The following is a 27,125-nucleotide window of genomic DNA, read 5'->3' as shown; positions in this document are numbered from 1 at the left end:
ATAAAGAAGATTTTCTTTTCTCCTAGGATAATTCCATGCTGGACTATCAGCTTTGCTACCTCGTGGAGGTGCTTCATGTGTTCTTCTCTGTTTTTGGAGAAGACCAGGATGTCATCTATGTAGACGACGCAGAACTCCGCTACATGCTTGAAGATGTTGTCCATCTTTCTTTGAAAGATTGAGGGAGCTTGTTTGAGACCAAAAGGCATTACTAGCCACTCGTAATGACCTTGTGGTGTTCCAAATGCAGTGAGAGGTACACTCTCAGGATGCATCTTGACCTGCCAGAAACCCGACTTTGCATCGAATTTCGAAAAGACTTTAGCTCCTCTGAGCTGGTTGATCAGGACCCTGACTTGAGCGATCTGATATCCGTCTTTGACAGTCTTCTTATTGACATCTCTATAGTCAATAACCATTCTAGCTTTTCCTCTTAGATTCTCTGCATGATTTCTCACGTAGAAAGCTGGAGCATGATGAGGGCTAGTGGAAGGTTGAATTAATCTCTTCTTCAGGAGATCTTCAATATCACTTCTGAATTCTTTTTGATCTTCCTCTTTGTACTGAGGAATGGCTTTGACATGGCAGATAGCATTCATGTCATGCAATCTCAATTCACAGACCACTGGGTCTTTTTCCCAAAACTTCTGAGGATTTGTATCCACATTCTGCTCGAGTAGTTTCTTGATTTTGTCAAGAGTGGGAGTTTGTTGAGACTCAAGCTTGTTCTGAAAGTGCTTGAGGTTGTGCTCGTGGATGAACCTATCTTCTTCATCTTCGCTAGCTTCTTCTTCTTCTTCTGAAGTTTCTTCAACAAGCAGTTCTTCTTGTTGTTTGATTTGGAGTATGGGTTGAAATTTGGGTTTGTAGGGATCACCACTATTCTGTTGCGATCTCTGATACTGAGTAGTAAAACCGGGACCGGCCACACTGAATGCATGGGTGAGGCGGTCAGCCCAGAACACCCGTTCTCCTTTTCTGAAGCCTATCGCTTCTTCATCCTGAATGAATCTTTGTTGGAGAATAAAATCATTGCCCAACAAGAAATCAGATCCTTGGCCTTCAGATTGCCAAACATTCTGGATGATAAATGTTCCTCCACCAATGGTGATATGAACATTTTTTGCTACTTTCTTCATGGTGAGATGGCTTCCATCGAATGTGACACCAGTAGCTGACTTCTTCGTGTCTTCGTTCCAGAGTTCTTCTGGAATTGCAAATCTCTTTGCAACAGTAAAGCCTGATCCATTATCTACAAAAGCATGTAGATGATATTTCCTGTGATCAGGGAACTTGAGTCCGATCTCTATGTAGTTGCTGTATCTACTTGTAGAGACGACTTTCGATTGGTGAAGCTCTTTTTCTTGAGCTTGTTCCGTTGGAATGAATGGTTTACATTCTTCTGGAACATTTTCCTGAGTGGGTGATTTGTCATCATCATCCCAATCTGTAGGAGTTATCTCTTTGCTGTCTGGATTACTGAACCAGGGGGGAGGATCATATCTGACTTTGTAATCAAACTTGCCGGAAGGTTGGCCAAGTAGATCCCATGTACCAGTATCCGCAGCTATCTCTTGTCTTTCTAAGAGATGAACATTTTCTGGTATTTCAACCAGTTCAATATCTTCATCGATTGTTTCTTCACCGATGATTTCTTCCTTTATTTCTGAGGAAGATGGTTGTTCTATAGTCGTTTCTTGGACTACAGTTGTTGCAACATTTTTTGTTTGTTCCATGGTTTCCTGGAACAGAGTTTCAACTTCTTTCGCTTTTTTCTCAGCGAAATACTCTTCATATTCTTGCTCAACCCATTGGCTGACAAGACCATTCTTGGTTTTTCTTCTTGCTTCAGCTATGAAGCATTCTTTGTGATAAGTCTTCTTAGACTCTTCGCAGAACATAGGGAGACCATTCTTTTCGTGACATAAACAGTAGTCACAGACGAATGAACCAGGGTTCACCTGATAAGAAGACATGAAGGATTCTGTCTTGCTTTCTTCCCAGTTTTTGACTTTCAAAACGTTCATTTGTCTGGATTCGAAGTACTCTACTTCAGAATCTATCTCAGACTCTTCTGATGAACTTTCTTCTTCTTCAGACCAGGCAGAATAGACTGACCTGTCGTCATTTTCATCATCAGAATAGGCTATTTCGTAGCCTTTCATGTTTGCTACTTCTACTATTTGCTCATATTCTTCAAAGAGAGCTTTAGTAGATCTGTTACCCTTTTCCGGGCATTCATTGGCATAGTGCCCTTCAGCTTTACACAACCAGCATCTGCAAGCTTTCTTGCTAGGTTGTTTATGCTGCTGAGTATTCTTCTTTTTCTTGAAGAATTTCTTTTTCGGATCTTCATCCTGTTGCTTCTTGTAATTGGAGCTTTTCTTGAATCTCCAATTCTTTCTCTGATTACTCTTTTTGAATTTTTTAGAGTAATATTTTTCTTTTTTCTTCTTTCTGTGGAATTTGGATACATGACATCCCCAGTTTGTGGGCATATCCAGTATTCCGTAACAGAAATTTTCAACTCCTTTGAGTTGCTTCTTAGCCATCTTAGCTCTAAGATTGGCTTTGCATTGCTCCTTCAGTAGTTGCCGGATTCTGTCGGCAATTCCTCCAACTGAAAATCTTTCAATTGGTTTCTCAGCTATGCTTTCCCTCACAGCTGTTCTCCATGGTTCAGGGAGCTTTCTGTGCAACAGATTAACTAGATCAGTATTCTCTAGTTCACCAATTGTACAGTAATATTCCTGAAATTCATTCAGGTATTCTTCGAAATATCTCATGTCGCAGATCTTGAGAGCATAGATATTCGACTTTGCCGTTTCTTTGGCTTTCTCACTCAGATTTGAGAGATCTCCACAGAATTGATCGTACAGGGGTACTGCAAAATCATACGGAGACTTTGAATTTTTTATCTCTTCAAGCCAGTCTCTTCCTCTGGTAGTTTCCTTGAAAGATAGGTAGTACTTTTTTGCTACTCCAGTGAGAGTAGTTTCATAGTACACCTGCAAATCTGGTGCTTCAAATTTTCCAAGGGTCAGTGCAGAAGCCATCATCAGGCTATCTACCCATTGGTCAATGGTTTTTCTTTTGTCTAGACTCTTGTCTAGATTCAACCAGATGCCATAGTTCGTGATCGGAACTCTTGGCAGATTGTCCTCGGGGACGAATCTTTGAGAATTTCTTTCTCCTTTTTTACCCGTGGGGGCTTTCTGAACTGGGAGTTTCATTTCCCTTGTTTCTTTTTTTATGAAAGTTCTGGAGCTTCCTCCTTCTTCCATTTCAACATCTTGGTAAGGAAAGACTTTTCTTGTCTTTCTGCATTTGAATTCTTTCATTTCCTCGATTAGTTTTTCTAATCGTTCAGGACTTTCACAATTCTCAGCTTCTTTGTAAAGATCAGAGAGCTTTTTAGCTCTGAGCATATGGACTGGTCTGCATAGATCAGCTTCCAGATCTTCTTCTGATATTGGTTCTTCAACAGTGGGTTTTGTACCACTGACACTTGCTTCTCTGGTGCTGTAGCTTCTTCTCAGAAGATTGCTGTTTATCCTGAGGTTCTCAGGACAGACATCACTTTTCCTGTGATTGTCGAAGTTGAGGCTGATTTCTCCAGTTCTTCTACTCTCGTAGATTTTTGCTTTTGCTCTTTCCGGTTGCTTTTTTGGACCGGATAGTTTCCATTCAAGAGGAAATGTTACTTCATTCCAAGTAACTTTGTGAATCTGCTGTGAATGGTTCTTCTGATTGGTGAGGAATCCAGTAGTAAGACCTGGGATATTTGTAATCCGTGTCTTAGGGGCTACTGTAGTACTCATCAATTTATAGTATATCCTGTATACTATTGCTAGTTCTTGCATATCTTCTTTCATGGATATGCCATCTGTCTTGACTCTCAGTCTGAGACAATGAGCTGCATCTTTCAAACTGGTGGTGAAGTTGGGGAAGCAGTTGAAATATGCCACTTGGTCACATAAAGATGCTTCGAGTGTTCCCAACAGACTAGCTTGGAAGTCTGTTAACCTGTTGTCCTGTAGCACACAGAGGACTGAACAGTTTATACCTTCTCGAGCGAGCAGATTTATGCCTACTTGGACTGCTCCAATATGCATAAATTGATATTTTTTTGCTTGTGCTCTGGCAACTTCTGCTAGAGTGATCAGTAGAAGATCAGTCTCTCCACCGGCTGTTGCTGGGGTCGTAATCTCCAGTAGTTTAAAATAATGGCTGTCCATTAAATCAAACTTTCCTCTTTTGTAGATCTGTTTGAAATCTAGCTTTGGGATTGAGGAATTTTTTACTTTTTGTTCAATCTCATTGAACTCAAATTCTTCGGCATTTAGGAGTTGAACTCCTTTCTTTTTTCCAAAGATGCTTAACATCTTCATTTCTCTTTTTTCTGTATTTCCCTGGTTTTCATACCGGATACTAGTCTGACTAGTAGATGGTTCCAGAAAAATCATGTTTGGAACACAATTTGTGTCTGGTTTTTCTAATGGTTTGAATCCATTAGTCTTCTTTTTTACTGTAGGCAATTTCTTGTCCTTCAGTATAGATTCCAGCGTTTTTTGCTGTTCTTTGATTTTTCTACTGACACTTGTCAGTCTTTCTTCTTCCGTTTTTGGAAGATCTTTGATATAATCCAGTTTGTTTTCCAATCTTTCTAATTGGTGGATTATAGCAGGTATTGTTTCTAGTGTCGACTGACATCTAGATATTTCTAGTAACATCTTCTGATATTTCTCATCAGAAGCTTTTAGTAGAGAGTTTATTTTCTCTAATAACAATTCTGACATTGTCCCCATTAAGGAGGGGTTCTCCTTTGAGCCTTTTACAAGCTCTGATACCAGTGGAGTGCGGATCTAACCAATGCTCAAATAATCAAGAGGTTTTTGTTCCTCTTCCAGAACATATAGGAGATTTTCTATCTCTTCTTCTATTTTATAGATTCTAGTCTGAAGTCTATAAATAATATCCCAGTAATTGGGAGATTCTCTATCAAGGCTGTCCCGATAGTTTTTAATTTTCTCAGTTTTTCTCTCTCTTTCTGCAGTTCTTTAGTAGTATGTTTGCATATAGCAACAAGCTCAAGTCTGTCTACAATTGAAATTATGAATAGTAAATTGTACTGTTTACCTTTCGAATTAGAGGATGACTGTCAGCTTCATACATATATTCAAATGAAACAAACTCTGATGGGCCCACCACGTTTCTAAAACGACATATATAAATTTATGAAAGAGACATATGCAGATGCAGACTCTAACAGACCAAAACAACAAAGGGGTACTAATGGTAGAGATTTTGAAAAGACGGGTAGGTAGGAAAGAAAGTGAGAAAAAGTTGTGTAAAAGAGAACAAAAATAATACACTGGGGTGTATGAGAAGTATTTTCCCAAATTTGGGGTGTATGAGCATTAACCCTTAAAATTATAAAATAATTGCAAGGGCTAAAATTTAGCCCTACCTTACTAGAGATGGTTCACTATTTCATAAATAAAAAATAATATTTCTGAGACTAAATTTTAGCCCTGGCCTCAATATAGCCCTCTCTTACTAGAGATTGCCTTAGCTTGTCCACCATAACCATCGTAGTCAATTGCACTTGAACCAAAGCCGTCCGAGCTTGAAGGTCGTCCCAGATTTTATGAACGTTTATGCATTAAATGGGTGGGTAGGGGTACACCGTAGACCACCATCAGACCTGTGAAATGACGAAAGGAGCCACGCATATCGTGTAAGTGTGTAACAAACTCATACACATCTTCTATGAACAAGAACAGGGTAAAATGACGAAAGGAGCCACGTATATCGTGTAACAAACTCATACACATCTTCTATGAACAAGAACAGGGTAAATATCTCCTTCACTCATCTTGCTTCTTCCCAACTCAACATGTTGCAAATTATATCTTTGCTTCTATCCTTTTTTTTTCTTTCCGATAAATCATAATGCAACAAATGAGATGATAAAATTTCGATGAAAAGCATTATAGCAATATCAGATTTAACTAACAAGAACTCGAACATCAAATATAAACCTTATCATTTACAACATATCCCACATATATTTTTAAATTCCATATTATATAGCACATACCAACAAAGTACATGAAGTCAACAACACAAACTTACTATAACTATTTTAAGGCTCCACAATGATCTTCCCAGTAGCATGGCCATCAATACTCTTAGCCCAAGCTTCTTCAGCCTTGCTCAGAGGATACTTTGAGTCAATCACTGTCTTGAGCTTTCCTTCCTTCACCAACTTCACAAGACAATCCAGATTCTCTGCCTTGGCATTCACGAACAGCGGCACCAGTTGCTTTTTGGAGAAGGTGAGTTTCTTCAGAGCAAAAGTAAGCAATGCACTTGGACTGGGAGTAATGTCTATAACCTTCCCATTTGGACTCAAATTCGGCTCAAATGTGGACCAAGGAATGCCAGTTGCACAGTGGATAACAGCATCGTACTTCCGACCAGAAGGGCTATTCAGAGCTGCCCCTTCAGGGGTCTTGTAGTCAAGAACCTCATCGGCCCCTAAGCTCTTGACAAATTCAACGTTGCGTGCACCACAAGTGGCTGTCACGTGAGTGTTCCCAAGCTTTGCCAATTGAACTGCATAGTGACCTACACCGCCTGAGGCAGCAGTAACCAATATGTTCTTCTGTGGGCCAGTGCCATCAAGCTTGACTCCTGCAGCTTGGGTGAGACACTGGTGAGCTGTGAGACCAGCAATAGGTAACCCTGCACCTTCGGCTGCTGAAACTTCAGGCGGCCTAGTAACAGTCAAACTCTCACTAGCAGTTGCAAACTCAGCAAATCCACCTCCATTCTATTTAATTGTTATATATATGACAACAGATGGAGTCAGTGAATAGATGAAAAGAGCATGAAACAAATGATATTACCAAAAAATCAAAATGATTGAGCACTTACAGCCTGGGTGAAAAATGCTACAACTTTGTCGCCCGCTTTGAACTTCTGAACTCCTTGTCCAACGTCGACAACCTCTCCAGCCACATCACTAACTGTACCCGATCATTTCATTAGCCAAAGTCAACAAATTCCCCTATACCAGCCTCAGACTTAAAAGACATTAATGCACAAATAACAAAACTCCTAATCTCAGCAATGCATGAGAGATATTTATCCATTTAGACATCTATGGTAGAAAATGATATAAGAGTTCAACTCATCCATCTACCTCACAACTCTCCCAACACTTTTGTTCATAATTCCGGTATAATTGAGCAAGTTTGATCCGTATGGAAGACAGAATGAAATGTCTAATGTTTCCAATGATGTAGAAAATCTGGTGACTTTATCAATCAGTAGATTGCATCAGATTGTTGAGCTTAATTATGACACCAATCAAATGCTATCAAAGTGACTTAACAAGTTAGATGCCTGGAGCAAGCAAAAATTCAACACTAGTAAAAACTAAAAACAGTGATACGAGATATCTCAAAATTCACGGACATATTATTCACTCGAATTCCCAAAACTCACAAAATTAAACCAGACACTGACGATAATTGAAAGGAAAATTACCAGGTATATAAGGGAACTTTCTTGGTAAAAAAGGGCGCAGTACGCCTTTCTGAACTTTCCAATCAATTGGATTTATGGTAGCCGCTTCCAATTTCAGCAAAACCTCATCTTTCTTCGGAGTTGGGATCGGAACCTCAACATGCTGCAACAACAAACATAACATTCAGTCCTTTCAATTTAATTATTAAGCAGTGCATGCACATATATTCATTAGTCTAACACAACTTTCAACCCAAGACACAACCGAAACATTTCCACACTTTTGATTTCAATTGCCGAACATAAATATTAATCCCATAAATATATATATAGTGACAGGTTGTTAAAGTTCCCTGAAGATTGTGGACCATAAAATGCGTCGGTCGGTAGCAAAAACCCGAAGAGAAAAGAAAATTTGGAGGAGAAGGAAAGGAGGCAGATGGAGATCAACGAACCTTTAGACCGGAAGGTCCTCCACCATAACTGTCGTACTGAACCGCACGCATAAGTTTTGCTGCCATGGCTGCCATGCGAAAAGAGAGAGAGAGAGAGTGAGAGAGAGGGTGTGTTTCTAGATTTGCGGGTTCGAATTTTATCCGTAGCTCCAGGTGTCTGCATGCCACCGTTTCAAATAGTGAAAATGACGTAAATGACCCGTGAAATTTTTGCTGATGAGCGCGATCTCAGAAATCCAGTGATTCCAGTCCCTTTCGGCAATAAAAGAGATTTTCTTTCTTTCTTTTTTTTGAATTTTCTTTTTCCCAAAACGATACGAAGAAATAATGGTTTTCCGCGCGAGGGTTTAATGAAAATTAATGTTCTCTGTTTTGGGTTCAAAACCGGTACATACCCTTCCGCCGTATACAAGAAGTTAGTGGTAGTACATGTTGGAATTTATTTAGAATATTTCAAAATACATGTTATTTTTAAAATCTCTTTTGAACCGTTATTTGTAGATAATAATAGTCATTAATTTTTTTTGTGTCATTAACTTTCTTTGATTGTGATTATTACAAAGATTTCATCAGTTTAGATTATTCATCAGTTTAGATTTCATCAGTTTAGATCATTCCTTATTTGATACCTTCGGTTTTGATTTTTTCTAATCAATGTCATTATATTCATTTCTGTAACATAAGTTACAAAGCTTAATTGCTATTGGCAAATTGTTATTGCATTAATCATCCTTGCCCTATATAATCTCTAGCTTTTCAAATCAAAATATACAACAAGAAATTCAATCTCCTTTGTTTCCTTTCCGATCTCAAAATATTCATGTGTTTCCTTTAATTTATCTATTCTTCCAAAAGAAAGTTTCAAGCTGTTCGATACGATCCGAATATTGTGAGTGTACACCTACAATGATCGAGGTTATACCCTGGAGGGTAGGGCGTCACAAACCTGCTACACCGAGACATTGTCTCCGAGGGGCAAAATATTCAATCTCCTTTGTTTCCTTTCCGAGCTCAAAATATTCATGTGTTTCCTTTAATTTATCTATTCATCCAAAAGAAAGTTTCAACCTGTTCGATAGAATCTGAGTATTGTGAGTGTACACCTACAAGGATTGAGGTTGTACCCTAGAGGGTAAGGTGCCACAAACCTGCTACACCGAGACATTGTCTCCTAGTGGCGAAATCTATTCTTAAGGGCAGTGTTTACACGTCTCAATCTTAAACTCTTTTTTATTAATATGTCTTTTGAAAGCCTATAAATCCAAGAGATAATTTCTATAATCCTTGTTATTTAATCTATTATGACAATATTATTATTATAATTATTTATTATTAATATATATTGTATTCGTGTGATTTTGTAGGAGAATCAAAATATGGTGACTCAAGTAGCATCCATCAACCAAATTTTCCAACAGTACCCACAATGGTACATAGCTATAGCCCACTCATTAGACAGTTGAGTACGTAGACATAGCAAGAGTCCTCTTTCGGTACTACTCGAGTGCTGTTAGAGGTACATAGGGTGCACAAAAATGCATAGGTTCCTAAAAAGGAAATTATTGTAAATAGATAAACTAAAACATAGAAATGGGCCTAGGGCAGCTCCAAGAGAGAGGAAGTCCAGCTCATGGCCCAATAGAGAAGGGTGCTCCAAGCCCAGCCCAAACACCATCACCAACCCAACTTCGGTGCAGCGCCACCAACCACCACCATCTAAAAACTCGCCGCCACCCCACAAAACCGCAGAGGACCACCAAGACACGTCAGGCCTTACGATCTGGCCAGACCCACCATAGCCACGCTACCGTAGCAATCCACCCAGACCACTGAAGCTACGCCTCCCCGACACAATCTGCTCTGACTCCGCCATAGCCACCGCCACCTCCAAATCTGGAAATCTCATGACGTAGACGCCACCGCAGACTCTCGAAGCCCATGACAAAATCCACCGTCTCTGTACAATTCGATCTGGAATCAGAGAAGTCGTCCGGACTCCACATCCACCCATTCCGACAAAACCATCGAGCCAAACCTCCCACACATGAAGCCATCGAGGCATTAGCATTCCAGAGTCCGTCCAGCAGCAGCCCAAAGAGGCGAACCAGGCGAACCAGCACCTGTGAGCGCAGCCGGACAAGAAGAAAAGTTCAGTATCCGAGACGAAGTCCGGGTCTTTCGGAGCAAAACCTAGCTTCCCTCTTTCAATATTTTGATTCCTTATCTATTGCCAGACAGTGAAAATTAATGTTCTCTTGGTCCTAGCTGGGCGAGTTTATTAGGGTAATTAAGAATTTGTGATTGGTTGGTTATGTTCAGACCTTCCAATTTACTAATTAAATCTCTCAAATTTTTTTATAATTTTATTTCTTATTTTACCCTCCTCCCTCCAACAAATGAGGATAAAAAAAAAACACAAAAGATCTACTAGTGCAACAAAGCCATAGTAGTTGTTTTCCTATCCCCGTCGTCTTCTTCTCCAGCCATTTCAGTTTAACTTACTCAATGATGTGATCTTTCCCAATGATGGAACATGAAAAATCGATCGGCGACATATTGATTTCAAGGGTGAGGAAGGTTGGGGTTAACCAAAAAAGAAGAAGAAGAGTAAAATAGAAAATAAAATTATACAAAAATTATGAGAGGTCTAAATAACAAGTTGGGAAGTTTGAATAGAACCACCCTTTATGATATTGCTAGTTGATGCAACATGGTTAAACGAGTCAAATTGTCAGAGCCTATTCTATACAATATTGTAGTGTATATATACTAGTGGGTCAACCACCACAGAAAAAATGATGATCCGATTTTCCTCTATTCCTGCGGTACCTCCGACCATGGAACCGGTCTTGAAAGAACCACCTACCCTCATCTAGTTGTTGCCTAAGCTCCACCACCCTCTATAACTGCCCACAACAGCATATTGAAGAGGAGAACCCAAACAGGTTGCAACCGGGTTCTTCCTCCTTCTTCCACCTCGAACTCCGCCACCACTTGGGTTATGTTTCTCTCTTCCTTACTGTTCCAACATCACCAATCATGCACATCAATTCGATCTATCCATAGAGGGAGAAAGCATAGTCGAAAAATTTTGGCCAAAACTTAAGAGGTAAATTCTTCCTTCCTCGTTAGGGCTGGCAACTTTAGTCGAGTGGGCCGAACCAGCCAAAATCGGACCGTTCCAAACTGAGAAAATCATTAACTAATAGTGTGACCGAACATGTTCATGTAAGCCAGTTCGGCGGTGGTTTAACCTTTCTTAAATCTCAGTTTTTCGAGATTCGAATCTCACCCCTTGCATATGCAATGTATGAGCCCAAGCACTAGGTCACTTGAGATATATTGGTATATTTGAAACAAAAATAATATATAACTCAACTCGGTTACCTATAGCCAAAAATTGTCTCCTCCTTTAACCAATTTGTCTTCCTCCTTTTCATGAAAACACATCCCTTTCTCTTTGTTTAACCAAAAATGCAATATTTCTTCTTCTTCTTCGTTTCAACTTTTAAATGAAAAAGCTCTCTCTGATTTGGAATGCAAGCTCTCTCTGATTTGGAATGCTATTTAACAAAAGCTTTCCAATTTAGTGAGAGAAAAATGGGTTTTGATGCAGGTCAGTCTGAGACTGCATGGAGCTGGGCACAAAGTGGTGGTATCGGTAGGGATCGGCATTAGAGTCTTGATGCTAGGCCTAAAGCGTGAGCCCCAGCTTCCTCTGCCAATTCGATGGAGGAAGAAAAATAGACCCATCCGAGTCTACATGAACGGATATTTTGATATGATTCACTCGGTTTTTCACTTTCATTTCTCATCTTTCTTCTTTCTTTTTCTTGTTTTTTCATTTTCTTTCTTCTCCTCCAAATCTGCAACTAAGTATGGAGATCAAACTTTGAACTAGCCTTTTTCACGACGGGTTTTATTCCTCATAAAACCACTAAAATAAAATAAAAATATCAAAATTTACAAAAATATCACCACATTTCCAATCTTCATTATTTACAAAGATCCACTGTGTCAAAGTAATTATTGTAATTAAATAAAAAATAAAAAATAAAAAACACGTATAACGCTGTCATTTACAACATAATCCGCGTATTATTAAATCCGGTATTCTATAGCACACACCAACTATGCTGTTCTTCCTTACTAAAAATAGTACAAACTTCAGCTTCAGCCTTGCAACTATTTTAAGGCTCCACAATGATCTTCCCAGCAGCATGGCCATCAATACTCTTAGCCCAAGCATCTTCAGCCTTGCTCAGAGGATACTTTGAGTCGATCACTGTCTTCAGCTTTCCTTCCTTCACCAACTTCACAAGATAATCCAGATTCTCCGCCTTGGCATTCATGAGCAGCGGCACTAGCTTCTTCTTGGAGAAGGTGAGATTCTTTAGAGCGAAAGTAAACAAAGCACTTGGACCAGGAGTAATGTCTATAACCTTCCCATTTGGACTCAAATTCGGCTCAAAAGTGCACCAAGGAATGCCCGTCGCACAGTGGATTACAGCATCATATTTGCGACCAGATGGGCTCTTCAGAGCTGCCCCTTCAGGGGTCTTGTAGTCAAGAACCTCATCGGCCCCTAAGCTCTTGACGAAATCAATGTTACGAGCTCCACATGTAGCTGTGACGTGGGTGTTTCCCAGCTTTGCAAGTTGGACTGCATACTGACCCACACCACCGGAGGCAGCAGTAACCAGTATGTTCTTCTGTGGGCCAGTGCCGTCAAGCTTGACTCCTGCAGCTTGGGTGAGACACTGGTGAGCTGTGAGACCAGCAACAGGTAATCCTGCAGCTTCGGCTGCTGAAACTTCAGGCGGCCTAGTAACCGTCAAATTCTCACTAGCAGTTGCAAACTCAGCAAATCCACCTCCATTCTAATACAACAACAGATAAAAGTCAGGCCATAGATGAAATCAGCATAAAACAAATGATGTTACCAAAGGAACAAAAATGAGCACTTACAACGATGTGGAGATATGCTACAACTTTGTCGCCTGCTTTAAACTTCCGAACTCCTTGTCCAACCTCCAAAACCTCTCCGGCCACATCAGTAACTGTACCCGATGATTTCAACAGCCAAATGCAAAATATAAATCTACCAGCCTCAAGTCAAAGATATTGATGCACAAATAACAAACTATTAATCTAGTCAATGTATCCGAGTTTATCCATTTAATCATCTATGGTAGAAAACAATTCAAGAGTTCAAGCTATCCATCTAGCTCACAACTCTCCCAATAGTTATGCTTATGAATAGGTGCAAATGAGAGCTTATAATGAAGACAACTATTAATCTTTTCAATACTAAATTCTTCCAAGTGCGATCTCTATGGCACAAAAAACGAATGCCCTATGTTGCCAATGATACAGTGATTAATCAAAATCTGGTGACTTTATCAATCAGAACATTGCATGACATGTCGCAGCTTTACAACACCAATCAAATGCTATCAAGATGACTTAGCTTAACAAGTCAGCTGCCCGGAGCAGGCACCAATTATCCAAAGACTAAACAAAAGTGTCTAAATTTGACACTACTAAACACTATAAACAGCAATAAGGGATATGCGATAAGAGATCTATAAAAACAGATCTCAATTCTTGAACTGTTGACCCTGTCAAAACAAAGGTCCTACCAATACCGACTTGTAATTGTACCAATCTACACACAAGTTCAGGTAATCTTGAAACCGCTCAGACCCACACCAACAGAACAAAATCAATTTCCCGAGTTTATGACGGATATATTGTTCGCTCAATTTCTCAAAATGGGTATCACACAATCACAACGATAAGAAAAGCAAAATTACCAGGTATATAAGGAAATTTGCGTGGCAAAATAGGGCGCGCTACGCCTTTCTGAACTTTCCAATCAACCGGGTTTATGCTAGCCGCTTCCAATTTCAGTAAAACCTCATCTTTTTTGGGAGTGGGGATTGGAACCTCAACATGCTGCAACAACGAACATTAAATCATATCAATTTTATAAAGAAGCAAAAGAAAAGCACATAGTCTTAACCTTAAATCATTTCCACACTGAGATCGTTCGATTTCGGCTTCTCTCAATGTCTCTCTAATTTCAATTGCTATAATACTCTCTAATTTCAATCATCACAGATGTTAGTACAGTTTCGTTGATAGTATTGAATATGCAGGCCCAAATATGTATGTGTGTAGAGAAAAAACCAAAGATATTTGAAAAAAATCAGAAAAGGTTGGATAACTAGAGAGAAAAGAAAGCAGGGAAAGAAACAGTTAACGAACCTTTAAACCAGAAGGTCCTCCACCATAAGCGTCGTACTGAACCGCATGCATAAGTTTGGCCGCCATGGCTGCCATTCGGGAAGAGAGAGAGAGAGAGAGAGAGAGAGGGTGTCTTGTTTCTAGATTTCCGGAATGGGATTCGAATTTATTAGTAGCGCCAGGTGTATGTATGCCACTGTCAACTGATGGAAATGACGTGTTAATAAAAAGAATCTGCTTTTTTTGTTTTTTGTTTTTGTTTTAAGGTATATCGATCGCCGGAGGAAGCCAATTTCCTTTTCTATTTTTGCTGTTAATTTAAAATGGGAGAAATGATAGGTTTTGCTCTAAAAAAGTCGGAGTCAAAATTTGGGTTTCTTCGTGCGGTGGTTTCCCTCGTCCGGCCGCTCCCCAACGCCGATGAAGGCTCTGCCTAGTCGGAGTATGGTGGCTGCAGTCAGGCGGGGATGTAGTTGCTTTGGGCGTGGAGTCGTGCGGCATCTCTTTTGATTCCACACGGTGACGGCAGCGGTTCATGGAGCACGATGGTGGACGGGGAGACAAGGATTCAAAGGCTGGGCTTCTCTGATTTTGATACGTGGTGGCTATGGCTGGTGGAGCGGTGATCATTGTCGATGGTCAGTTGACCATGGATGGGGACAGTGGTATGTTGGTGGTCGTCAGGCCCTATGGCATAGGGTTGATGGCTGGGTGAGTGGAGGGGGGTGATGGCCTGAAGATGAGAAGATCAGCTGGGCAATTCTTGTTTTTCTGATGATTGCTCTTAGGCTGGTGTAGGAGCTTTGGGAAAGGAAGGAGAGGGCTGCGGCTGGTTCTTATTCTTTATTAGGGTTTTAGGTTTTGTTACGTTTTTTTTGTTAGGGTTAATATAAGTCCCCACTCTCTTGAGCTAGGGTTGGTTTATTTTGTGGTGCCATGGTTATGGTGTCATACCCGGGGACGATTAGGTTTATGGTCTGTTTATTCTTGGTGTCAATTTGCTGACATGCAATCATTGCACGTGGTCATGGCTTTTTTGAGACATGGTGTCGAAGAGAACGTAGTCTCTTATGCTGTTGATCGCAAGAGTTTACTGAGAAACTCGGGTAAATTTAGTCTAAGTAGCCTTGGAAATAATTGAGCCCCTATCGGCTCATGGTACCTGTAACTGTCTTCTCTTGGGGTTTTGGTCTAAGTCCCCCCAAATGTATGGTTTTGGTGATTGAATGAATGTTCTTTTTCTCTCAAAAAAAAAAAAGGGAGAAATGATAAATATCTCTTATATGAGTAACTAAATATTAAATTAGTTTTTTTTTTTTTTAGAATGAAATATTAAATTAGGTTTATAATATGTGTTATACCAAATTAGATTATTAATCTTTAAAGTTTATGTTAAATTACTCACTTAATTTTTGACTTGGTCCCTATTTTGCCCTTTAAGTCTGGTTCATGATCCTTGTTGGTAGAACTAGGGCTGGGTTCGGATCAGTCCTGTCCAAAAAATTTGAAAATCGAGTCTGAAACTGACACTGTCGGTTCGGTTCGGATCGGTGTTTGCAGAATGTTGAGACCGATGAGAAACTGACCCGAAAACAGTCGGTCCAGTTTGTCGGTTTTTCGGGCCAAGAAATCTGTTTTTCCATATTTCAGTGTTTAGATAACCTGCTTCAAATTTTTAGAATACCATTGAACGCTCCCTCGACCCTGTGGATGTACTCTTCCTCGCTCTCTTTTTGGGTTTTGGTGGTCGTGACGATGTCATCGTAGATGGAGCTGTTGCAGAAGAAAATTGGTCTGTTGCAGTTGCAGGGACGATATCATTCTCGGCAACTTCGGTGTCGGAATCGGAATTGGGGTTTGCATGATTCAAATTGAAATTTGAATTGGGTTTGGACTGGGATTGGGATTAGGATTTAGATTGGGATATGGATTCGGTTTGTGGTGTGTTTCCAGTGGAGGAATCCATGGGTGATTGATCGAGTGACTGTGAAACTGGGATTGTGATCGAGAAAATGTGAAGAAGAAGAGAAGAAGTAAACTGAACCACTGAAGAAGACGACTTCGTTACCTTCGTATAGGATTTTTTAGGTCGATGAAATTGGGTGATTGCCTGCACCCAAGTCCACGGTATTCTCTATAGGCTTGACTGAGAGCCAATTGACATGTGACATGTATACAGGTACAATTATTGGTTCGGATCGGTTTTAATCGATTCTACAAATAGTGAAACCGAGACCGAACCAGAGGACATTTTAATCGGTTCGGTTTAGCATGAACTGAGGATTTTCGTTTTCAAACCCAACCCGAATGGTCAGTTCCTATCCAGATCGATGAGGTTTCTCGGTCTCTCTAGTCAAATTGCCCAACCCTAGGTAGAACCGTACCAACCACATAAATACCTTGCTCCGATCGCCTGTAAGGAACAAAAGAAATATTTTGTTCTTTCTTCAACAATTTCTGATCTCTAAGGACCTCTCAGTAGGATTCGAACCCAGACATGGGCCCCAATAGTTTATAGGATAAATTAATAAGTTGGGCATTCCCGGACCACCAAGCATGAACTTTCGGTTACACAAACTTGCTGAAAAATTCTCTCTAGTGACACACTGGCCTTTCCATTTGGACAAAACCGGACCTAAATTGCAAAAACATGAAGGAAAGATTGAAGCTTTCGGGCTTAAGAAGGAGAGAGCTTGGCAGAGAAGCCATGGAAGTTCAATGGTGTGGGTTCAGAGGTTAATGAGGATAGTAAAGACTCGTATCGGTGTTTATGGGTTGGGAAAACTGAGAGCTTTGAATCAAGTTGAATTTGGACTTGTCTCATGTCGCTAGCCATGTCACTATTTGCTGACCATTATCGGTACATGTCAATACATATCAAAATGATGATTATAATATATCTTTCTTTAGGTCAATCCAACATAACAATTGATCTATAAGAAGACATATTACGAGGCATTGCATTGAGATGGGTCAAGGCGAGGCCGATGTCATTGGACCCACCAGTGATGAAGATGTGGCAATACTTGATTGGAAAGGGGGCAGGCCTAATGAAGTGACAGATTAAATTTATGCTTTTCTACTAGTGGTGGAGGTATGAGTTGTCCCAGGGTTTGGTCTCAGGTCTCAGCCAGCTGATTGGGGGAGATGAGTGGGATTGCGACGTTCTAATCGGCTACGGGGTTAGATGTACGTACGTACGTACGTACGTATGTATGTATGTATGTATGTATGTATGTATTTATGTAGAGAGAGAGAGAGAGTGTGTGTGTGTGTGTGTGTTTGTTTTTTGGTGTCGAGATTGGCTCGGAGTGTACAATGGGCATAAGCATCTATATGTTGATCTTGTACCCTTTCGTACAAAGACAAAAGCAATGTTAGATGTATATATAGTCTCCCAAAAACAAATATTAGTATTAACTTAAATCTTATGCTTGTATGAAACAAGTCAAACAACACAACAAAATAAACAACAAATATATAAAGTCAATAACATGTTTTTAATACATTTTTCCGGCTCTGCAACCAATGAAAGATTATCATATAGCTTTGGCTCTCTTCTCATGTTAACCAATTTCCCCCAATCCAACCTTTTTTCATGCTTCTTCAACTTTTTCTCCTCGCTGGCTTCTATTTCCATTTCTTTATCTTCATTTTGATTCTCTCATAAATTTTTCTCTTGCTGTTTGTTTTATCTGCACCATTGTTTGTTCCGTAATGAAAGTGATACTTTAATCCTAAACAAATGTTGGTGACGAAAAATTCCGTAGAGGAGTTTGACTCACCAATGAATGCGGACTTGAGCGGGAGCTGACCGGGAATGATCGAGAAGCTTCCTTTGAGCTTTGACTCGAAGTTTGACGGTCAACTTGAGGAGGGGGGTGGGGTACCTGTAGAAAACCCAGAAAACCCTCTGATGCCTAAGTGAGTACGTTTCTCAGTAGGTTTACCTTGACGTCGGGCTGCCTTTATATAAGCGATGACTTACTTGGAGGACAAGCCGCCATTATTTCTACTTTTATGGCTGCATTTATGATGACAATTATTGCTGCACTAACAATGGTTAATTATTACGTACTTACGACGATCATTCATTGTGCATTTACGATTGTTATTCATTGCGCACTTATAATCGTAATCATTGCGTTTTATTACCATAAGAATCGCCATCTTTATGACCGATATTTACCGCCAAAATCATGACCGAGTTAATTGCCATAATGAGTGGTCCAATTTACCACTCCCACAATTTGTTGGTGACGAAAAATTCCGTAGAGGATTTTGACTCACCAATGAATGCAGATTGGAGCGGGAGCTGACCGGGAATCACCGAGAAGCTTCCTTCGAGCGTTGACCTGGAGTTTGACCTTCAGCTCAAGGAGAGGGAGGGGGGGAGTACCTGCAGAAAACCCCCTGATGCCTAAGTCAGTACGTTTCTCAGTAGTGGAATAGAAAGAGTCGGAATGAGATGCTTTACTTTGACGTCGAGCGACCTTTATATAGGAAGAGACTTACTTGGGGGACAAGCCGCCATTATTCCCGTTTTTATGGTCACATTAACTTACCCACTTATGGATACAATTATTGTTGCATTAATAATAGTTAATCATTGCGTACTTACGACTGACATTCATTGCGTATTTACGATAGTCATTCATTGCGCACTTATAATCGTAATCATTGTGCGTAGTTATTGTCGTAATAATCGTCATATTCATGATTGAAATTTAGCGTCATACTAACTACGGAGTTAATCGCCTTAATTGCTGGCCCAACAGAATTTGACCACTCCCATAATGCCCCCAAATTTTCTCTTTAGACACTCGTCCTAAGAGGAATTTTCCATTCTCTAGCTGTTTCGAATGTTGCCTCGAATATTTCCTCGAGCTCTGGCCGTCCCGATTCTTTTCTCGAGCCCTGGCCGCCCCGATTCTTTCCTCAGACCCTGGCCTCCCCGATTCTTTCCTCGGGCCCTGGCCGCCCTGAATCTTTCTTTCGGCCCTAGCCGCCTTGTCACGCCCCTAATTTTTAACAAAATTAAAAATCGATATATAATCTCATACTTATATATGCGCGATCGTTCAGCCATCAATACAAAATACCTGGAAACTTTTCCCTTTTAACCCAAGTACACATTGATGCCCTGAATCCACAATAATAACATATACTCGCCCTCCACAGAGTTATGTAATACAACAGCTTACGAATTAAATTACCACAACAAAATAAAACGTAAATGCTCCTCAGAGCTCACTACAAGCGGAAGTCTTATTAACGGTAAAGTCACATAAATGGCTTCCTACCGTTAAGCTGCAAGCACGCTGCCTCAGCATCAGCCACGATTATCCTGACCAGCAGAAATAACCCCTACACCGTTTGAATGGTGCACCGGGTTGCCACACAACAAACCCGGTAAGCTTTTGCAAGCCTATATGAGTAACTCAAAATCACACATGCACAACTCGCCCAACGAGGAAACCCATCAACTCGTAAAAAGGAACACACACCCTGTTTTCCCAAAACAACACATTCTTTTCCCAAAAGAAACAACTCAAATCACCCCGTGACGGAATCATATTAATTGAAACTCTGACAATTAAATATGATACACAAGTTCTCCCCAGACCTTTAAAAGAAAACATCCCCGAAACTCTCTTTTAAACACGCGTACTCATGAGCATCAGATAGCTCCCCGCTACCCCCCATGATGTACCAACAACAAATTAGTCCAACTTGGACAAAACAACACATTGGTCCAACCTGGACACACAACACATAAATCCAACCTAGACATACAAAACATCAACACACACCTCAATCTTATCTATCGTTAACCTAACAAATAGAATATGATTCACAAGTCCTCCCAGAACATTTAAAAGAAAGAATCCCCGAAACTCTCTTTTAAAAACGCGTACTCATGAGCATCAGATAGCTCTCCGCTACCCCCCATGATGTACCAACAACGGATCAGAGCGCTAACTGATCGTATCCACTCACCCGGTCAAAGGCGTGAAGTCCCGATCGTCAGACAGATCATCACACGGATCACTCCCAGCAACCTCGAATCCTCAGACCTTCCCAGGTCGTCAGATCAAAACATTAAACAACCCACACAAATCTTGACACTTCCCAAACAATAGGAATTCCCAATTCCTAACACATTGTCTCCCGAAAGTCAAGCCTCAAGCAATAGAATGAAACCCATCAATCCCTATTGCATAAATCACCCATCAACCCACAATAATATACATATTTCACATAAGTATATATATACACGCGTGGTCATTCACTCAGTAATGCCACTAATACCAACAATAGTTTGCAGTTAACTAAATAACTCTCAAAACAACATGGTAAACCCGTTCGTGAATGAACATCGTGAGATTACTCACCTCGAAACTCCCGCTGCGTCTTCAATACAGAACAAGGCAGCCACACCACAAAACAACCGTCCAAGAATACCTCTTCATGTACCTAATCACATACGGTTTCAACTTAGCAACAATCCACAACGATTTAAGTCCGAAACCCCTGTTTTGAACTAAAATCTCCAAAGTGATGCCAATCGAGGCAAAACCACATCCGAGACCATCCCATGTCTCCGGAATACTTCTACGATCGATATGCCAAAACCACAAGTCGATCGGAAGCTCGAATCCTCACGGATCGAATAAATCGACCGGTATGAAAAATTATAACAATTTCATACGAACTCCAAAATTTGCATATTATATATCAAAACGCTCGTATCAACGAGTAGAACATATATAATACCAAAAACAGTTCCATACATGGCCGGAAAGCCACCAGAACTCCGCCACAGGCGGTGGCGCAGCGCCACCGGCCAAAACTCAATATTTCACAAAACTCCCAACATCAAAGCTGTTCATCTAAGCATGCTTGTGAATTTTCATAACTAGCTCGAAGTCAGAAAATAAGCATAAAGGGTCGAAAACTACCTCACAAACTTTGGATTACTGCTCAATCTGAGTTGAACCGATTTCCACGTAAATCGATCCAAACAAACACCATAGATCGATCAGGGAGCCTTCTCTGAACTCAACCAAGGAAGCATGAAGCCACGAAGTCGCCGGAGCTGCGTTTTCCAGACGGGTCTGAAAACACCAACTGCGTCTCCTTCTAGCGCCATCACCATCACGAATCACCGCTAGAGGACACCACAGGGACGACTAGACGGAGGAGACGAACCATCTGACCAAGTTTCACGGTCAGAGATCACCGGAGCTACGAGTTCCGACCGGATCAGATCACCGGCTTCGGGTCGGGTCATACAGAATATTTCGTCTCTGAAAGAGTCGACCGAGAGAGAAAAGAGTTTCCGGAAAAGGAAACCAAATGAAAATAGTAAGTTTCCCGAGTGGGAAACTTCTATTTATACCAAAATGGAAACTTCTTCCAATGGCCATAACTTTCTCATACAAACTCCGATTTCTGCGTTCCACATATCCACGAACTCGTATCGACGAGCTCTACAACTTTCTTGAAGGAAGTTTCCGGAGAATCCCAACGAATAAAAAGTCAACTCTTGCACTCCCCCTAAACGACGCTTCCTGAATAATTATTCGCCCGAAACACTTCCGCTCCATCCACGAGCCACGAAACCGTCCGATACCCACAATTTAAATTTTGGAAAATCCTCGGAAAATAAATACGAATTTCCGGGGCATCACACGCCTCAATTTTTTCCTCAAGGTGAAGATTTATTTTCAGCATGAGACATGGAATTGCCCCCATTTCCCTTTCAATCTGATCAACAATATTTTATTCTCCTTGGCCACCGGCCTTGGGTATTTACTCTTGCCATCAGCCTTACACATACATTTCAACAACACTGACAACAAATATATTTCAAATATAAAAGGAAAAAATCCGAATATGATTACTAAAGGAAAGAACGCTAGTCTATGTTACCCAGACTTTTGTCACTTCCGGGCTTGTATTCCATCACTCCCAGTCCTTAGTGACAGAAATGAGATTTCCAATGATTCAGCTCCCGCTATCACTTTTTAGGGAAAATTGCTTCCCACAGACGGCGCCACTTGTTGGTGACGAAAAAGGATGTAGAGGAGTTTGACTCACCAATGAATGCGGACTGGAGAGGGAGCTGATCGGGAAAGATCAAGAATCCTCCTTCGAGCCTTGACTCAAAGTTTGACCGTCAGCTCGAGGAAGGGGGGGGGGTACCTGCAGAAAACTCTCTAATGCCTGAGTCAGTACATTTCTCAGTAGTGGAATAGAAAGAGTCGGAATGAGATGCTTTACCTTGACGTCGAGCGGCCTTTATATAGGTAGGGACTTACTTGGGGGACAAGCCGCCAATATTCCTGCTTTTATGGTCGCATTAACTTACTCATTTATGATGATAATCATTGCTGCATTAACGACAATTGATCATGACTCATTTACAACGGCCATTCATTGCTCATTCATCCCCGTAATCATTGCGCCTAGTTATTATTGTAGCTAAGGCCGTAACAATCACCGTATTCATGACTGGAATTTATCCCCATACTAATTGCAGAGTTAATCGCCTTAATTGCGGGCGCAATAAAAGTTGACCACCCAAAGAGAAAATTTAAGGGCATTATGGGAGTGGCCAAATTCTGCTAGGCCCGCAATTAAGGAGATTAACTCCGTAGTTAGTATGGCGTTAAATTTTAGTCATGAATATGACGATTATTACGACAATAACTACTCACAATGATTACGATTATAACTTTATAAGTGAGCAATGAATGACTATAATAAATACGCAATGAATGACGGTCGTAAGTATGCAATGATTAATTGTTATTAGTGCAGCAATAATTGTCTCCATAAGTGGGTAAGTTAATGCGACCGTAAAAAAGGGAATAATGGCGGCTTGTCCCCCAAGTAAGTCCCTGTCTATATAAAGGTCGCTCGACGTCAAGGTAAAGCATCTCATTTTGACTATTTAACTACTACTAAGAAACGTACTGACTTAGGCATCGGAGGGTTTTCTGAAGGTACCCCCCTCCTCCTTAAGCCGACGGTCAAACTTTGAGTCAACTCTCGAAGGAAGCTTCTCGATCTTTCCCGGTCAGTTCTCACTCCAGTCCTCATTCATTGGTTAGCCAAACTCCTCTACGGAATTTTTCGTCACCAACAAGTTTGTTGGAGGTGGAAAATTCTGATTAGGAGTTTGACCCAACAATTAATGCGGACTGGAGCGGAAGCTGAACCGGGGACAATCGAGAAGTTTTTATTCGTCGTTGACTTAATGTTGATGAAGCGAGGACTCCTCTTGGCTTCTTAACTTGTCGCCACTCTGCGATCCCTCTCCATTCCGTAACCTCTGTCCGTCGCCTTCCTCTGTAGTCTCCCTACGTAAGCTCCCTCCGTAGTCTCTCTCCGCTCTGTCACCTCTCTAGGTAACCTCCCTACGTAACTTCCCTCTATAATCTCCCTACGTAACCTCCCTCCGTAGCTTCTCTCCGTAATCTCTCTGCGCCTCTTGGCTTTGACGAGGAAGCAGAGACTCCTTTTCGCCGTTGGTGTAAAAGAGGAGGGGGGGGGGTACATGCAAAAGACTCTCTGATGCCTAAGTCAGTATTTTTCTGAGTTGTGTATAGAAGTCTCAACTAGAGTTCGATGCCATACTTGGTGGTTCTATTTTCCTTTTATAGGCGACTTACAACTTGGGCTGCAAGTAAACTTGCATAGAAAGTCTCTTGTACTTGGACGGCAAGGCACCATTAAGGCTGTATTCACTCCTGCAATAACCATCACTTATTGGTGGCCATGATTGCCACACTAAGTGCTGCCTTAATCGTCGTATTTATTGCTACAGTAATAGCTGTGTTTATTATTGCCATTACTTCCCTCTAATTGCTTTGATTGCAGGGTCAAATTTGTTGACTACCCCCACAACAAATTAAATTTTTTTTCTTCTTCAAGTGAGGACAATGGGGACTGTAGAAAACTTCAATTTCACAAAAACATATCGTAGTACAGAAAACAATCAATTTTGAACAAAATGAGGAAGAATAATTATCAGGAAAATGAATGGAGAGCTGACCTCAATATCCATTAGGTAGTTACTGCACTACGCTCAATTAAAAAAATCCAAAGCATCTAGTAGCCACCACCCAAATTCAGATTGAAGGTATCCAATCAATGATGAAAAATTACTTGGCCACTAACCATCAGCTATTGGGAACGGTTAAAAACAAATGCATGAGTTCGAGAAAAAAAAAACTGGCTTTTATCCTCTTACAATGAAACTGTTCTTTCTATAAACCAAACACATAGTATAAGAACGATGGTTAAATTTACAACATCATCTCTTTAGGGTGATGCTACCTTGTTTTATTAATCAATAGGGTAGTCCCGCGTCCTTACATTAAAAACCTAAGAATGTGGTGACAGGACCTGCCTGGATTTCACCCTGAAATCTGAAGTGGCCTGCGAGGCCCATCTCAGAAGAAATTTTACCAAAAATTTAGCGAAACTTCCCCTAAAATGGACTACCCGTAACCTGTAGAAAGATGATAACACTTCTAAACAGTCCATCCTTATTCTCCTGGAGCCACCCCACTCCCCGAAATCACATCATGATCTCCTAGTTCACATCACACAAATATCCATTTAACAATATATAGCCATTAGGTTACTAGAGCAATCTAATACCCAAGAATACAAAACAAAAAGGATAAAAGGATCGACAAATCCTACAATGCGGAAGCAGTGACCACTGCCTCAATTTCATGTACGCCCGACCTCAACACATTTACCCTGCAAGCTGGGCATTTAAAATTGAATGGCCCAGAGGAAAAGCATTTAAAACGTTAGAGTGAGTGGACGAAAAATAACTAATCTCGAAAGAAACAAATATAAGATTTAATGCTTTCCCAAATTATTCTCTTAAAAACCAAGCATGTAGTAAAATCTTGAAAATACTCTTAATCATTCTCTTTACTGAAATCATGACCACGTGTTGTAAATCATCTGGAAACACATCTCAAAATCTCATAGTCTCTTAATTCTAGTTAAAATATTCATATCTCAAATAGGCGATGACTAGAAGGGACTGCCGACTAGTCATCTCAATCACGCCCCTGATTTTTAACACAAATAAAAATCGATATACAATCTCATAATTATACATGCGTGATCGTTCAGTCATCAATATCAAATACCTGGAAACATTTTCCCTTTAAACTACATACATATTGATGTCTTGAACCCACTATGTCAATATTGACCCGCTCCACAGAGTCATATATTACATAAGCTTATAAATTAAATTGTTACAACAAAATAAAACGTAAATGCTCCTCAGACCTTACTACAACAGAAGTCCAAAATAAAGGTAAAGTCACAAAATTGGCTTCCTATCGTTTAGCTGCAAGTATGCTACCCCAACTTTAGCCACGATTAACCTGACCTGCAGCATTAACCCCTACACCGTTTCAATGGTGCACCGGGTTGCGCCACAACAAACCCGGTAAGTTTTTGCAAGCCCGTATGAGTAACTCAAAACAATCAACATAACTCACACAAGAAATAAGGAAAATAACTCACACTTTGATTCCTTAAAACCACGCAACATAGAAAACAACTCACTCCTTGGTTTCTATCAAAGCGTAACATAGAAAGCAAGGAGTGTGTTGATTTATATCAATTGTAACATAGAAAACAACTCACTCCTTGGTTTCTATCAAAGCGTAACATAGAAAGCAAGGAGTGAGTTGTTTTCTATGTTACAATTGATAGAAATCAAGGAGTGATGGTTAGAGGGGGCTGCCGACTAACCACAGATCGTTAGAGGGGACTCTCGACTAACTACTTCATGCCATCTAGAGGGGACTGCCGACCAGATAACGTATCAGAGGGAACTGCCGACCGGAATATTCTGGAGGGGACTGCCAACCAGAATATTGTATGGAGGGAACCACCGACCACACAATTACCTGGAGGGGACTGCCGACCAAGTAATGCATGCATGCGCTGACTTATTTACCTCCTCAATAAACTGGAATCAACCTCTTTCAATTAATTACTTTCGGAAAGAAACCCGATATTAATTCAATAAATCACCGAAAGCATAACTCAAAAACATCGCGATAACTCAAAGCTCATAAAATTCAATATCTCAACAAATCCTCGAAAACATAAATCAAATAAATAAATGCTTTCGGAAAGAAATCTCAATAATACATTCATGCTCAAATACTTGAAAAATCATTCGTACTCGTATATCATCATATAAATCGATATTCGAAATCAATAATTCTCATAATAATTTCTTAATCAATCACTTCCCGAAAGTCATTTCCCAACTCAATAACTCATAAGTAAATAGCTTGAAAATCTATTAAAATCCCTCAAGAAGGAATTTCAATACTAAACTCGTAATTCATAAATAAATCTCAATAAATCAAATTAATAAAACCATAATACTCAATAACTCAAATCATAAATTAAATCTCAATAGGAAAATAATAATATACTACATGCACAATTAATTCAAAATAAATGTCCACTCACATATTTCGATTAAGACGACCATCCGACTATTTCTTCCTCAACTCGCATTGTCCGTCGTCCTGAACAATCAATATAATAAATAATTGTTTCTCAAGAACCGAGACTTAATTTACGATAATAATTTCAAAACCCTAAAACCAATAAATCATTAGATGCTCGAAATCAATACGGAACGAGCCCAAACTTCATAAGTTATATCCACTCAATAATTATAAAAACATATCAGAAAATATGATCGATCCAATGGTCGAATCTTCCCAAATCAAACTCCGAACTTCCCAAAACTTCAGAAATTCCTAACATTTTCAAAATGTGCACCAATCGATACAAAGTTCATATCTACATGCTCAT

The 27,125-nt window shown here is 40.2% G+C and overlaps 2 protein-coding genes across 2 annotated transcripts; both read right to left on the bottom strand.

Moving 5' to 3' along the window:
* Positions 1–6,009: 6,009 nt before the first annotated feature.
* LOC112174714 (chloroplast envelope quinone oxidoreductase homolog) lies at positions 6,010–8,150 on the bottom strand. Its single transcript, XM_024312508.2, has 4 exons — positions 7,992–8,150; positions 7,558–7,699; positions 6,943–7,034; positions 6,010–6,838 (listed from the first exon to the last, which is right to left on the bottom strand). Exons 1-4 carry the CDS (start codon positions 8,064–8,066, stop codon positions 6,149–6,151), a joined length of 999 nt encoding a protein of 332 aa, XP_024168276.1. The 5' UTR covers positions 8,067–8,150; the 3' UTR covers positions 6,010–6,148.
* A 3,782-nt stretch (positions 8,151–11,932) lies between these two features.
* Positions 11,933–14,422, bottom strand: LOC112172544 (chloroplast envelope quinone oxidoreductase homolog). The gene is made up of 4 exons (XM_024309935.2): positions 14,262–14,422; positions 13,808–13,949; positions 12,960–13,051; positions 11,933–12,871 (listed from the first exon to the last, which is right to left on the bottom strand). Exons 1-4 carry the CDS (start codon positions 14,334–14,336, stop codon positions 12,182–12,184), a joined length of 999 nt encoding a protein of 332 aa, XP_024165703.1. The 5' UTR covers positions 14,337–14,422; the 3' UTR covers positions 11,933–12,181.
* Between the last annotated feature and the right edge of the window lie 12,703 nt (positions 14,423–27,125).

The sequence above is a fragment of the Rosa chinensis genome, chromosome 6 (assembly GCF_002994745.2).
Source record: "Rosa chinensis cultivar Old Blush chromosome 6, RchiOBHm-V2, whole genome shotgun sequence".
In the NCBI taxonomy this organism is placed as follows: Eukaryota; Viridiplantae; Streptophyta; class Magnoliopsida; order Rosales; family Rosaceae; genus Rosa; species Rosa chinensis.
Note: the sequence above shows the minus strand (reverse complement) of the source record. Positions and strands in the feature narration are given on the sequence as shown.

Bases quoted from the DNA above. Each gene is read 5' to 3' on its own strand.
- LOC112174714 (XM_024312508.2), bottom strand. From the start codon at position 8,066: ATGGCAGCCATGGCAGCAAAACTTATGCGTGCGGTTCAGTACGACAGT. The intron at 7,700-7,991 runs GTTCGTTGATCT...TTGTTGTTGCAG, and splicing joins GAGGACCTTCCGGTCTAAAG to CATGTTGAGGTTCCGATCCC. The intron at 6,839-6,942 runs GTAAGTGCTCAA...ACAATTAAATAG, and splicing joins TAGCATTTTTCACCCAGGCT to AATGGAGGTGGATTTGCTGA.
- LOC112172544 (XM_024309935.2), bottom strand. From the start codon at position 14,336: ATGGCAGCCATGGCGGCCAAACTTATGCATGCGGTTCAGTACGACGCT. The intron at 13,052-13,807 runs GTAATTTTGCTT...CATCGGGTACAG, and splicing joins CAAATTTCCTTATATACCTG to TTACTGATGTGGCCGGAGAG. The intron at 12,872-12,959 runs GTAAGTGCTCAT...TTGTTGTATTAG, and splicing joins TAGCATATCTCCACATCGTT to AATGGAGGTGGATTTGCTGA.